This window comes from Octodon degus, unplaced genomic scaffold, assembly GCF_000260255.1.
Source record: "Octodon degus isolate 3935 unplaced genomic scaffold, OctDeg1.0 scaffold00082, whole genome shotgun sequence".
Lineage (NCBI taxonomy): Eukaryota > Metazoa > Chordata > Mammalia > Rodentia > Octodontidae > Octodon > Octodon degus.
In genome coordinates this window covers 11,488,093-11,503,409 of record NW_004524658.1, presented here as the reverse complement: position 1 = coordinate 11,503,409, position 15,317 = coordinate 11,488,093, and the positions used below count along the sequence as shown (strand labels likewise).

The window sequence follows — 15,317 nt, the reverse complement described above, 5'->3', positions numbered from 1 at the left end:
TTCAATAATACTGTGTATATATTTAACTCCATGGCAGGAGAAGCTTTAATGCCAGGAACTCATAGACAGGATCTTATTGATCATTATACCAGCCCTATGAGGAGTAGTTAGCTTCTGCATCTAAAGATAGAGAAACTAGGGGCTGGGGAGAAGGCTCAGTAGAATAAGTGCTGCTCTGGCAAGCCAGGGGCCTGAGTTCAATTCCCAGTTCCGCAAAAAAAAAGAAAAAAAAAAAAAGAAAAGAAAAAGAGAAACTAAGGCTCCAAGACTAACTATGGTATATAGGGTCCCCCATCTAGTAAGGGGCAAGCCAGGGGTGAGAAACAAGATTGCTCTAACTGCAGAGAATACGCTGAGGCACAAAAAGGGAGGCACACTCGGGCAGGAGCTGCCAAGGACCTCCGAGGGCACCAGGGAAACTTCCAAAGCCCATGGGAGGACTCAAGTGTGACCGATAAACTTCATTTCAGGTCACAAATAACATTACCTATGAACAGCTTCTTTCTGCCAGCTCTTAATTTTTACCCCTCACAATCATAGTTAAGAAATTGCTCCTCCAGGTCTCAAGGCCTGTTTTGAGCTGTGTTTGACCTGTGGCTGGCACGCTGGTGATGGGTATTGGGTAAGTGGGCAGTTCACAAGAACATTCTTGCCAGGGATTCTTTTGCCTAATTTCTGCATTTAATAAGTGGAAGAGATACTTTTACAAAATATTTTCAGGTTTTCATTACTTGTCCATTTTCTCTGAGAAGTGAGTTCAAAGAAAACATTGGAACAGATTCTTGAAGTTCTTCTCTAGCAGGATTTGGTGTGTTTTGAATAATTTAGTTGCATTATGGCCAAAGAAAACCTTGTACTCTCAAATTCCATTTTCAAAGAATCTGAGGAGTCTTAAGCTCCTTTCTATATCCTAGGAAATCAAGTGGAAATTCTTCCTCAAGTCTTGGAGAAATGGTATCAGGGACATTTCGAGCAACTCCCACATCAACAGGTGAGGAGTTAGGTTAGTCTTTTTAATAGAGTATGTTTCTTTTTGAATATTGGAATACATGTGTGAATATTTTTACTAATTTGGATATTAGTTAAAGGCTTGATTTAAAGGTTTTTTATATAATGCTTCGTTGTTCTTTTGCTTTCTATGATAATTTGGCTTGAAGAGTACTTGAGAGATATAAAAATTCAGATCATTATATTGTAATTTTGAAAAATCATATGTACCTCAAAGATTAGTAACTGTCCATCAAGTGAACTGATTTGCAGCACGTTCACTCCCTAGCCAACATCCTAATGGCCTTTAAGATGGTGAGGGCCAATAGAAATAAAGAACCTGGGGCTCTGAAGCCAGGGCTGTGCTCAGTTTCCATGTGGAACTTTAGGTTTGTGTTGATATGGTCTAAGCTGTGAATGGGGACTAGTGAAGCCGAGAGTGAGCAAGGACCCAGACGACTCATGTGTATGTTTGGAGAGCAGACAGCTGGAATTAGTAATGGAGGAAGTGGTGGGTCAGAGGGAATTTGCTGTGCCTTTGGAAATTATGGATATTTACCTCCCAGGAATTTTTCTTCCACCACTTTCCTGACTCCTGTAGAGTCATCTCATTCTGACCCAGATCTGATGCTATAGTAGGTATTGGCAGTTCCGAATGGCAGATCTGTTCATGTCACAACTAGATTGGCTCTCCAGCCATTCTGAGTACAAGGTTCTTATATGTGGAGATCTTCCTGATCTCCACAGCTCTGAACCATACTGCACAGCTAGGTTTTGCCCAGCAGACAGGACCTGTGTGAATGGTGCCAAAGCTGCTTTCATCAGTTATTAAGTAAGTTTTGCTTCATTCCCCTTTGCTGGACATTCAGGACATAGTAGCTCTTCACTATGAGAAACAGAAAAGAGGGGCCGGGGAGATGGCTCAGTAGGATAAGCGCTTGACTGGCAAACGCAAGGATCTGAGTTCAATCCCCGGTTCCACAAAAAGAAAAGAAAAGAAAAGAAAAGAAAAGAAAAGAAAAGAAAAGAAACAGGACAGAAACAGGAAAGAAGATGAATAAGTACTTGTCCCTTGATTTGAAGTTTGAAAGCAGCATATTAGAAAAAAATTCTGTCAGTATTCTAGAAAATGGGCAAAAATGACTAACAACCTGCAGTTATCTCATGGTTCACCATACGTACACTAGTGACTGTGAGATGAGTCATTTTTGCTCAGATTGTCACTGTTCTATCCTATCACGTTTTATTGTCTGCAGCTTACTCTGGGGTGTGGGTAGCCCAGGAGCAACCCATGGCTAAAACTTTCCAGGGCTGTGAGGAGAGCCTGTTTAGCACCCCAGCCCAATTCCAGCATGAAATCAAGACAGAAGGTTATTTACACTGGAAGGAAGTTATGTATTTCTCGTATGTTTTCAAAAATGGTGGTTCCAGAATGAAATCATAAAACTGCACCTTCCAGAGTGGGAGATAGGGAAGTGGTGAGGGTAATTACAAGGAAAACTGGGTACATTCTTCCTTCTGTTAAACTCATGTATTATCACTTACAGAGATTGCATATTTTGATATGGCTCTCATTGTTGTCTTTTAGCAAAACAGAAGCAAAAAGTGGTAAGTTGTGTTTCCTTTTTTAAACTTACTGTTAAGGTACCTATACATATTTGCCGGCAAAGCTCCATTTCAGTGTCTAAATGACTCTGAACTGAGGGCGGAGCCTCCTCTGTGGGGACCGTTGGTAATCATGTATTGTTCTGCCTGAAAATTGTAAGTGTTTCAGCTGCCCGGATGTTACAGTCAGACTGACCATGTGGTGCATGTCAAATCATCTTTTTCAGACGGAGCACATTCCTCCTTACGACGTTGTGCCATCAATGCGTCCAGTGGTGTTGGTGGGGCCGTCACTGAAAGGTTATGAGGTACAGATGCCATCTGTTACTCTTCTCTTGACGGAGAACCCAGGAGATAGGCCTGGGGGTGCTTGCTCCTCCAGGGTTTGTTCACCTATAGGAACTTCTGGGCAGCTACATTCACCCACAAGGAGGAGGGTACAGCAATGACTTTGGTGGCCCTGGCCCTTTCTTTCCTTTCTTGTACATGTTTCATCTTTTATATACTACATTGTTTAGAAATATCGCCCTCAAAACATTTGCAATGGGAAATTCTGGTAGAAGATTCACTTTGCATTAAATTCAAAGAGCAAAACTTCAGTTATCTCAACCTTTGCTGTTATTCATAGAAACAAAAATAATTAACAGCACAAGGGAATAGATACCGTCTTCCACTAAACCTGAGTCCTCAATGTACCAACTAATTTCACCTGACTGGGTGCTTGAGACAATGGCATATTTTACCAGATATGTTCTGTCTTACTTATTTTTTAAGGACATTGAGGCAAAACCCCACTAAACATATTAGCAAAATCTGGAGATTAACCATGCATTAAGGCAAAAAATGGACATTTAAATGCATGACATTTCAGATGTTGCCATTTGGGCAAACATAGGTAAAAATAGGGAGGAGGTGGCATTTAAATCTGAAGGTGGCTACCCTCCAGGGCTCCATTCCCACTGAGGCAGGACAATAGTAGGCACTTAGTATACATTGGTTAAATGAATAAGCAAATCTCTTGAGACAGATCTAAGAATCCGGTCTCTTTGTTTTCCTGAGTTGAAAATATCAGAGTGATGGGCAAGATAGTGAGCAGGGAGAATTCTTGTGAACAAGCACAGACCAGCAGGAAAGCTGAGCTCAGAGGCCTCTCACTGTCCCTCACTGGAGGCAAGCACAGCCCAGGCACGCCAAGGATGGCCAGCACTTGTGGACAGGGCCAGCTTTTTGTCTCCTAGCTGCACTTCCAGCACCTAATGAAGGAAGAGGGAAAAGGACTTGCTGTGGGCCTGGTGAGTGCTGCTGGCTCATTCCTCGGCACTCCAGAGGAGGACAGAGGGGGCGGGCAGCAGCTGCATTCAGTTATGCATGAGAAACACCTTCAGAGATAACATCCCCATGGGAGACAACTGGTTGTAGTAATGAGGTCTCTCTCAGTCACAGCCCCTACCCTGCCTCCCCTCTCACTTTTGACTTCTCTCTCGCTGCCTGTGTTTGCCTCATTCTTTTTTTCTCACCTCTGCAAAGGTAACAGACATGATGCAGAAAGCCCTCTTTGATTTCCTGAAGCACAGGTTTGATGGGAGGTGAGACATATAGACATTTTGTATTTTTATTTTTCCTTTAACTGGACATGTGTGATAAATTGATTTGTGAATCTACATTCCAGTGGTGGTAGAAGTGCTCTAATTAAAAGTTAATTCTGTACTCTTGGGAAGGACACAGTAAAAGCTCTGAAATTATAAATTATAGCATTGAGTCCCTGAAGAGAAAAGGGCCTTACAAAGGAATTTAATTCACTTGTTTTATTGAAATGTGCTTGTCTTTATTTTCTCTTACTAGTGAATTAGTGCCAAAGTGGTTTGCATGAAAAAATTAATTAAAATACATTTTTCTGATGAATATTATCACTCACTGGTCACAGTGAATAATATTATTTGACAGGGGTGTGTGTGTGTGTGTGTGTGTGATATGAAGGTATAAAGTACTAAATTTTCTCAAAAGGAGAATCCAAGAATAATTTTCATCACAAACCCTCCAGAGTGACTACTGCAGGAAATAGTACTTATTTGGAGAAAGAGAGAGAGAGAGAGAGAGAGAGAGAGAGAGAGAGAGAGAGAGAGAGAGAGAAAGAGAAGGTTACTATTTTAGTTTTCAGAGTTTGGCTTCCGCTTTCTGACATGGTTTCTCTTCCTTGCTTTTATGAGACAGGGTTTCATTGTGTTGCCCAGACTGGGCTTAGACTCCTAGATACAATGCTCCTCCCATCCCAGTCTCTCTAGTAACTGGAACTACAGGCATCTGCTACACCCTTGCTGGCCTTGGAAGCCAGGGCATTATGCATGCCAGGCCAGTGCTCTACCACTAAGCTACATCTTAACTCAGGTCTTGTTAATTTAGAGGTCTGCGTTATGTGCATCCTCCTTTGATCCATCATCAGTATTGCCCAGTCATCAAATAATTTTGTCTTTTAAGTATTGTGAAAAATGTCTCAGTAGAGTTTCTGTGTTTTTCAAAGAAATGGTCAAAATCTGTAATGACAATACAGAGCACAAGTTCTGCCACAGTGCAGAATATATTTCATGTAAAAATAACTACATAAGGGCCAGGAGATGGCTTAGTAGAATAAGTGCTTCCCTGGCAAGCACAACGGCCTAAGTTCAATCCCCAGTTCCGCAAAAAATAAATAAATAAATAAATTAATTAATAAAAACTACATGAAAAAATTGAAGTGATTAAAAAATGAAGATAGAGACAGGAAAAGGAATACTGTGGGACTGTCCTGCTTCAAGGTTGTATATGGTGAGATTTTTGGACTTATGTGCAAACATGAGAAGCATAGAATTCTTTATCCTATTTTTAAAATATAATCTAATTTTTAGATGTTCTTTATCATATTATGTAGGGACTTAAGGTTCAACATATCAATACTTGATGAAAAATACCTGTTCCTTATTATGCCTAAGATGTTTGAAATGCAGTGAGATAGTGAGGTTAAGCTTGATAGCCTAAATCGTTTGATAATAACAATAAGCTTGTCTTCTGGATGGTTAACAACCTAAGTTTGCAGACCAAAATTAGAGAAAAAGGAGGGCTACAAGGAAAGCCAACATTCTGGCCCTAGCCTTCTAAGGTCAATTAAGACTCAGGACATATGAGAACTTGTACTGTAACGTCATGTACCTTGGTAATGTCCCAAATTTTCTGATCAAGAAGATAATGGGGCCAAAGAAGAAAGTGATCGATGACGTAGAGTGTGCCTTAGGAGAGTCACATGGGGAGAAGACACTCTCTCAGGCATTCACAGAGAGCACATTGGCCAAGCATTGGCCGTGACTCATCCACATGGCTGACACTGACAAAGGTTCTACAATCTGAGGTACAGGATCTCAGGATAAATCCTGAGGGCATTTCACTAACCTTGTCAGACCAAAAAGCTACAACTCTTGTTGCACAGGTCCTGCTTTACCTTGGTCTTAACCATCCAGTAGAAAAGTATGAAGACGAAATATAGGAAGTAAAGCCATGTTGTTATGTTGAGCTGTGGGGGACTCAGGTCAATAATTTCTGACATTGCCAGTTAAACAGAAGACCCAATGCTATTGTGGGCTACTGGACTCTTTTAGAATATTTTGCTGAGTTTACACACCTATAATATTCAACAACGGAACTTAAAAAAAATTGGGGTATAACTATGAATGTCCATTTTGTATCTGTGTATTCAAAGTGGTTGGGATAGATATATAGTTGCATTCTCTTAATGAATAGAATGATTTTTTCTAATGGTGTTTGTAAGTAGGATCACAAGTCTGCATCTTGTACAGCAATTAACCACTAAGAAGAATATATGCAGTGTATTATTTGTTGAAACTGTACTTTCGATTTGATTTGAAACTGTCTCATTGCTATATGTTTATCAATAAAACTTTGAAAAGACAAAAAAAATAAATAAAAATAAATAAAAAATGAAGATAATATAAATAATGTATATTGAGTAATCAGGGTAATGCTATCCAATGTACCACCTTAAATGGGCCAATTAATTTTTAAAATTTAAATATCTTCAGATTTTAAAATATACAGCATTTTAAAGAAAAAAATTCAATGCTTTAAGTATAAATTATATATATAAATCTATATAATCTTTATGTACAAATTATATCTAACTATCTCTGTATTTGTCAAAAGAAAAGCTTCTTGGATAATCGTATTAAAAATCCCCAGGTGTACCCTGCCAGCCCCACTCCCGGGCATGCTGAGATGGTGATAGAGACTGGGTGTGGCAGTGCATGCCTGTAATCCCAGCCCTTGGGTGACTGAAAACAGGAGGATCACTATGAGTCCAATCTGTGCAGTGAGACCTTGTAGACCCTGTACAAAAAAAAAAAAAAAAAAAAAAAATCATTAGTTTCTGGGACTATATACAAAGAAAATAAACTGAGATATTAGTTCCAATAATTGAAAAATTAGTTCAAGAATAATGCTTCTATGATGTTATTTGAAGTACATTATTAATGTACATATTATTAAGTACATTAATATCAGGCAACCTGCTTTAATAAATTTGACCCAAAGTGCATAATGGTTTTAACCGTGTAGAAGTTTATTGTTGCTCACTTAGCAGTGTGAAGCATGTGTTCCTGTGTGGGAAGGACAGTGAAGCAGAGGAGGAGAGAATCGGGTAGAAAGTTGGTGCCACCTGATTTGAGCCAGTAACAGTCTCTTCCACAGTCACCTCGCAGATACAGAGGGCTCACAGAGGCATATTCATCCTTTTCTACTGTTTTTTTTCCAAGAAGAAAGGCATTAGAATGACCAATTTCAAAGAAAACCAGTGAGGAGCACTGGATCATGGAACGCTGGCACTGGAAGAGAAGGACGTTCTGCAAGTCTTAATCTTCCTTCTGCCACAGCCACAATCAGATAGACAATCTGTTCCTGTTTGAAAACTTCTGGGGATTCACCTCCTAAGAGTGTATTACAAACAAACAGCTGAACTGAGACTCCGCTTAGAAGCTGCAGCCTTGCTTCTGCGCTGTGGTGGGCCTGCCGGGCCATACCACTGACCTTCATGGAGCGCTGCAGGGATCAAAGGCAGCTGACTCACACGGCACAGGCTTCTGCTCTTGGTTGCAGCTGCATAGTTCCTTCAGCTACGCTTGGTGTTACTTGTTTCTACCTATGGAGCCTTCACAGAAGGCCATTCTAGCCAGGGCTTCATGCCTTAGTGCCCTAGCTGTCTTTTTTTTTTTTAATTTTTTTTTTTTTTTAACATTTTTTTATTGTGTGTGTGTGTGTGTGTGTGTGTGTGTGCGTGTGTGTGTGGCCACCTCAGCCCACCAGGGGGCGCGGCTGGCTGGCATGTGGTGCTGGAGGACCGAACCGCGGTCCCTGTGCTTTGCCAAGCTTGTTCCAAGTAGGTGCCCTAGACCACTGAGCCATCTCTCCAGCCCCGCCCTAGCTGTCTTTGATCTGAACAAATCTCCATTGTACAGCCTCTGTGTGTGTTGGATTATTTTGATCCCCACAGAACCAACCAATGAACAACATAATCATTAGAACTTTGAAAGCTAAGGCTAATAAAAAAAGAAAAGATTTTATATAATTTAGTAAAGAAAAAGTGATTGACTTAATTCCTGGCTTCAAAAATGAAAAATCTTGTCATCCTCAGGCCTAAAATCCAGAAAGAGGAAATTCATTTAATTATAATAGCACAGATCTATCTTGAATCAATCAATGTAGATTGTCCACATCAATTACTGCAGACACAAAATTGAAGTTCACTTAAATAGAAATAGAACTAAAATTTCAAAGCCAGGTATTGATGGGGTCTGATGATATGGCAGAGAATCTGAAGGAAGAATCTAGCAGCAGTAAAAGGACAGGCAGAGAATTAGCTGTGAAGGGGACTGTGTATGACAGAGTAGGACAAACATATACATTTCAAATATTAAGAAGCTAATGTAGCCCAAAAACAATGAGTTCTTTGATGAGTGTATGTGGAGACTTCAATAAGGAAGACAAAAATTGGCCAGTAGCTTCTCAGTGACTAATGTGCCTTCTGTATGGGAAATACTCTTACATTTTGAGCAATGACAAGCTGTTGCATTGTTTTACTGATTAATGAAAAAAATAGTTTTTAATTGAAATCATCCAAGAGAACAATTACACAGAAGGCCCAGTGATACAACATAAACAGTAAGTTCTATTTAGTGTATCATAGGTTGTGAATGCAGTAGGTTAAACAAAATAATCAAGAGAATGTCCTCTTATTCTTCAAAAAGAAAGAGCAAAAAAGGATCCATTACCTGGGAAGATTTCTTATTTAATGCCCCTTTTCAGATCTTGGTGAGAAGCCAGTTCACTGAAGTAGACTAAAGTCCAACTGCTTGACTATTATAAAATCATAAATTTGAATGTTTGTTGTTTCATTAAAAATTGACTCAGTTTAGACCTACTGATTATATAATTTTTGCTTCTGTAGCTGCTGTTGTGGGCCTATCTGTGACACATGTAAGAAAAATGAAAGTTACAATGCTAAATTATTCCTGAGAGCCCTTTGGCTATATGAATATCTACAGGTTCTAGTGATTCTTGCTCACAGACTACTGCTAGGAGAGCCTTATAACCAGCCACAGTGGCACTCATACCCTGGTGAGGACACAGTACATGCCAGTGGGCACAGATCCTCCCCCTTCATTTATTACCATAAACATGCCCTGGATATCATGCTTTCTGATAAAATTTGTTCACCTGGTTGAATCTTAGGCCAAACAGCAAGCAAGTCAGTTGTAGAGTGTGGACCAACGCCAATCATTTGAGATATTCTAAAAGCTGTTACTTTAGGCTTTTGATAACTGAACCAATCAGCTCTATATCATTTATCAGATATTTTGTAACTAACATGGTCATGCCTTGAAGTTCAAAATCTGCAGGAATAGAATCTTAGATGGGAGTTATTAGCCAAGGCACTGTTAATGAAAATAAAGAGGGATTGCAAACAAATTTAAAAGAGGAAGAGCTAAGAGTACAATTTAGAGAGATACTAAAAGATGATATACATTAAAAGTATTTAATATGCATTTAGAGTATAAAGGAAATGGGAACAACTGATGCTATCACAAAGCACTCACAGTACACAGGAATGAAAACAATTCATAATTGCAGACAAGTGGAAGAGCCAACAGTGACTTCTGTTTCATAATCAATAACATCCCCATCATCTCCTTTTATTAAGCTCTATTCAAATGTCAACTCATTGTGGACACTCAAACTGGATGCTAATTATTAGAGATAATCAGATGCTTTTTTGCTAAACTTGAATGTTGACATTATTTTTTATTACATCATGTCTGACCTAATTCACCACTCCTTTCAGCTTATGTGAATTTCATCAATTCTGGGGATAGGAGAGTTTATTATTGATTGCTTAACTTTTGAGGACAGCATCTAAGGAAACTATATCCTTCAAGTCTTCAAATCCCCAGTAATTGCCTTGTATACATAATATAGGTGTTGTCCACATAGGAAGTGAGAATAATTATTTAAGAATGTAGTCTTAAACATTACCTTGTTAGGTCCTAATTGTAACTCCAGGAGATTGTCATGATGCATCTGCTGTCATTATTTTGTTGATTAGGATTTCTAGGTTCCAAAAAAATGTCGTGAGTTGTATATGACCAACCATGCAACCACCAAGAGAAAGAGCCAGGGAAGCATTCAGGTCCTCCTGTGCCTTTCATCCCTGTTCTGACAGTGTACCGTCCCTTTCTTTGGAACTTCCCCTACAAATACTCAGTTTTTTTAAAGGTATGCTGATTGGGCTGCATATTAGAAGTAACAAGGAGAGAATATAGAAGGATTTCACAACTGTTATATTACCAACATGAAGTACTATTTTTGTGTCATAACTGAAAGTATTATCTTTAGGAAGAAATTAACACACACTGATGGATTGCAGCAGTTAAGATGAATTCCAAAGTAAAAGCACTTGGGAGACAGGGTTATTAATTTAGAGAATATAAACACAGTGGTTAGTAGGGTCAGTGTTGACATTATGGGGAAATTTGATTTGGTTTTCATCCAGTTTGGTTTGCAACCAGAATTGTGGAAGAAATTAAGTTGGTGAGCCATGGTGCCACTGGTTTGCTAAATTTCAAGGACTTTTGCTGCTATACCCAGTCTTCTGGGGAACTGAACTGTTAGTCCTTTACCTGCCAGCATGTAACTACTTATGTCACAGAAAAGTTTCCAAGAAAACTATGAAGATGTGTATTAATAAAGATGCTTACCAGACCTCAAAGACATATATGTTTATATTATATATTATATAAAAATATGTATATTATAAAGAATTTGGGCGTTGGGGTCTAATTCTGATAATAATGAGCATCTTTAAAAGAGAAACTCCTACTTTGTCTTATTGAAGGGTTTCTGGGGCTCTGTCTACCTTTTTAGAGCTTTGCTTCCTGAAGGTCTATTTTTATGAACAAATAAGTTATAGTAGCAAATGAATTAGTGTTTTTATTGGAAAGTACAGCAAAAAAGAAATGTTTATTGCCCACATCTTTTCCTATTTTTTAATATACTAAGCCTTTTTTGCCTTATTTTTTAAAACTTTTGTTGTGTTTTTAAAATGGAGTTATAAAAATGCTTTTGTAATAGAGAGCTATAATAGTGTATGCATCTGTTAATGATTGCTTTGAAGTTTTCAAACCAAAAGTAACAATTTGGCTTGTGTAGAGCTAGGTAATTTTATTTTCACTTAAGCAGGATAGAATCTTTGGACCTACCAAAACCAATATTCTAGAAGATTGAATTCTATCTGTAAAGACATTCACTTGTTTCCAGTCATTGTGTTTGGACTACTCTGGAACACGACAATATGTTTCTACCGAGCAACTCCAGTCTTAACATAAGAGACCCAGAAGCACACAAGTTCTGCTCTAGAAAGTAAAGGAGCTGCCTGTGAGCTTTTGGTGCTTAAAGATGCACTGGTTAACTGAGTCAAGGAGATTTAGACGTGGGGTTCACTCACTGCCAACCTGACCTGCATCCAAGGCTGTGGGTCTGCACTGATGACATGGCTCATATCAGAGGACTCCGGGTTGCTGGAGAAGAAAACTGACCTGAAAAAGAATGAGGGAGTCAGATTTCTACACCTTGGCCCGATTCCCAGGGGACTAGTTCAAATCCTTGTAGGATACAGAACCCTGTGGGACTCCCTCTGCTTCAGTTTCCTCCTTGCTAAAAATGAAGAAGTTGTTACATCAGTGTTTTCCAACGTATTTTAGCAATTGAACAAATTTTTACAATGAAGTCATGTATAAACCCAAAAATAAAAAACAAATGCAGAGGTGTTTGGCATTGACAGTGACATAGTTTGAGTCCTGCCAACTTGTTCTCCAAATGATCCCTGAGGTAGTTCTTCAAAATTTTTGGTTTCTGCAAGAAGACAATTTAAGGTTGATTCAGATAGTTATCAGGGCTTAAAAGTTCTAAAATTAAAAATTAAAAAGTCCAGATCTCCTACAGCATATAAATACAATATAGGCAAGCAGTGCCTTGCTTTAAAATGGCATTAGAATTTTTGCATAGCCTGTTGCTTTAAAGAAGTGATTTCCAACCCCATTTGTTAAAAAAGATTATTTTAAATTCTTCTCAAAGCTTCAGGTAACTAGATTTAGATACGAAGACTCCTTACAGTGCTGAAAGTATTGGCCATGTGCTTCAGTAATCACTAATAACTCTACTCCCTTTCCAAAGGAGTTTAAACGTGGAGGCAAATGGGTACACTTGCACTTTGTAAAGGGGGAGGGTGCTATTTCTTGTCCTCTTTCTGGGAATCCTGCTAAACTGTGAAGATAAGGGTAGAGAAAGGCCTTGTGATGGCAGTAACTGGCTAAGGAAAGCAATCTCTCTCCTCTCTCCTCTCCCCTCTCCCCTCTCCCTTCTTCCTGCCTCCTCCCCCTCCCCTCCCTCTTCTCCTCTCTCTCCTCCCCCCCCCAACATCCCTAGGCCTTTGTTTGCAAACTTTCATTTATAGTACATTATCAATGGAGGTTAAGTAGTCTCAGTTTAAAAGGTTTTAAAATGTTAAGTTCCAGATGTTCTCAATTGGTAAATTATATCCAAACAGACTCCTCTGTCTCTTTCCATTTACTGTGTTCTTCTTTTCTTGTATGACTGGAGGAAATGTTCTAATCCACCACAGTTCTGGTAGCATGCTCACCTTGACCTCATGCTGTCTTATTCCTGCCCATCATATAAGTTCAAAGTCATATGTGAATGTGCTGGGGGTTGTATGCCTGCAGAAACCATTTTCTCACGTTCTAACAAGTAAAGCCTCCCTTTGGGCCTGTAGAGAAATGCTTCATGTGTCACAAATTAGCTATTAATGAGTTAATTGTCATTGGTGATCAAAATGAAGAGGCTTCTTCCCTTTGGCTAGCAGCACTGAAATGCTGGGGCAGAGTTTTTGGATTCTGAATCTTGTTTAAGAGGAAATCAACTGTGAATTGTGAAGAATTTGTATTGTTGCTTCCTAGAAAGAGCATGGTTTATTCATATGTTTTCATTCACTCCTGGTGTTGTGAGGTACGCATTATAAAGGGAATTTGGCAAGGCAGGCTCTAATGGAGGTAGAACATTTTTTTCTGGAATAGATTTTCAGTTAATAGCCAAAATATTTCCTCCATTCTGCTCTGTTTGTGTTTTAATATTAGCCAAAACCTGTTTAAAATACTTGTGGCTAAAGCCTATTATCCAGTGGTTCCACTGTAATATGTAATGTAGTTATTAAGTACTGTGGTTATAAATTGCTTGCAGAGCCCCGTAACATTTTTACTGGCTTTTTCTCTTCTGTGTTCCTCTTCATAGGATATCAATAACGAGAGTGACAGCTGACATTTCTCTTGCTAAGAGGTCTGTCCTAAATAATCCCAGCAAGAGAGCAATAATTGAACGTTCGAACACCCGGTCCAGCTTAGGTAAGATGTGCAAAAGTGGGACTTTCAGATCAAGATGACACATGGAACATCTGTGAATGTATTTCCAATTTACTTTTTGATCTGAATAGAGAAGTGCTGAATAACTGAAGAGACTCCTAGCATGGACACCAAGAGAGCAGATCCTGGGGCAATCAGAGTTTCTCTCTCCCTCTCCTTCCCTCCCTCTCCTTCCCTCCCTCCCTTCCTCTCTGTTCCTACCTCATGGGCCTTGCTCCCTGTCAGTTAGCTAATTAGTAGTCTGGTGGGAAGAGTCCTCAAGGGGCTGTCCTAGTCAGTTACTTCCTAGCCACATGAAACCACTCATCTCCGCTTTGCCTAAGGTTCTCAGTTAGGCTCATGATAGCTGTCATACCTGAGTCACAGCTGACATGAAAGGAAGTAAGATGTTCAACTTTCTCAGATCTTTAGAACTAACTAGACAATGGTGCTCTTAGTGTTGCTTCTTTTTTTACTTGGTAGTTTACAAAATAGTCACACCTTTAATTGACTATGGCATCCACCCTGAATGACATGCCGGGAATTTAAACATGTCTTTTTAGGCTACTAATCTAAAACCATCCTAAAATTCACCATGACATAGAAAAAGAAGAGGGTGTGAATGAACAGGGTATGACCAGTAAGATCATGCCTCTGGTAAATCATATTACTCATTTTGAAAGCTTGTTCATAGACTCTGCAATTGTCAAGAGAGAAGTAGAATCCTTCCTAAGAATCTCCATTATTCTTTGACATTCTGAGAGCACCTTGTTTTAACTAGAAAAGGCAGGCCTCTTCCATGCTGCTACATTAAAAAAAAAAAAAAAAAAAAAAAAACCTACTGATATGGGCTGTATACATAATGTAAAACTTAGAAAACTTTTTTCCAAAACAGAGCTCACACTCTCCATCTCATCACGGATCCACTAAAGACTGTGCCTTGATCCTACTTCAGAGATTATGCAAATGGGAAAGAGGCAAATCAGCATCTCTGTTTGTATTCCTGCTACAAGATCAGCATATAGTAATTACCAGTCAATTTGTGTAGGATGGTTGCTTTGTGAAGAAAAGCTAGATATGCCAAAAGAAATAATTGTCGAATGTTTGTGAAAGGTAGATTCATGGTTCCTTCCTTAGAACTAGGTTTAGAGCCTTCAACAGAATAAAACATTCTTATAGGAATAGTATTTTTGCCTTCAGCAGGTGTCCATGACAGTATTGAGGTGGATCAGATTTTATGACTGAAGAAGTCAAGTCTCATGAGTAAAGAAGACATTAAGTTAGGTTGAAGATTTTTCACATTAAGTGTCTCTTCTCTGTCTTACCTTCTGCCCTCCCTTGACTCCTCAAAGTATCTTTGAGCCACTTTTTCCTCTGAGAAATTAAAAGACACTGAAAAATGTAAGTGAAGATGCCTTACTGCATCAGCCATCTGCACTGCCCAGAGGTTTCGTGCCTATTCTGCGAAGTCCTTACAATCTAGTCACCTGTCATCCAAGTCAGTGGGGTGGGTGAGAGTACCTTGGGTCACTGATTTTCACCTTTACTCTGCATGACTCACGACCACTGCAGTGCAGCAGTGGTTACTATCATAGATTATCATTGAGCCTGTGTATTAGCTGGTTACTAAATACATTTTTTTTTGTAAATTTTATTTATTTATTTGTGTGTGTGTGTGTGTGTGTGTGTGTGTGTGTGGCCAGCTCAGCCCACCAGGGGGCGGGGCTGGCTGGCATGTGG

The 15,317-nt window shown here is 39.2% G+C and overlaps 1 protein-coding gene across 4 annotated transcripts in view; it reads left to right on the top strand.

The window, feature by feature from the left end:
* Window positions 1-15,317, top strand: part of Cacnb4 (calcium voltage-gated channel auxiliary subunit beta 4) — a 313,335-nt gene that overhangs the window by 269,506 nt on the left and 28,512 nt on the right. For 3 of the 4 annotated variants that reach the window (XM_023721339.1, XM_004636661.2, XM_023721338.1), the window contains 5 exons: window positions 915-991; window positions 2,576-2,595; window positions 2,820-2,900; window positions 4,120-4,178; window positions 13,471-13,580. In XM_023721339.1, the coding sequence (XP_023577107.1) occupies window positions 915-991; window positions 2,576-2,595; window positions 2,820-2,900; window positions 4,120-4,178; window positions 13,471-13,580 (347 nt within the window). Of the gene's footprint in view, window positions 1-914; window positions 992-2,575; window positions 2,596-2,819; window positions 2,901-4,119; window positions 4,179-13,470; window positions 13,581-15,317 lie in introns of those variants that run through there. The other variant, XM_023721340.1, reaches the window with a different exon arrangement.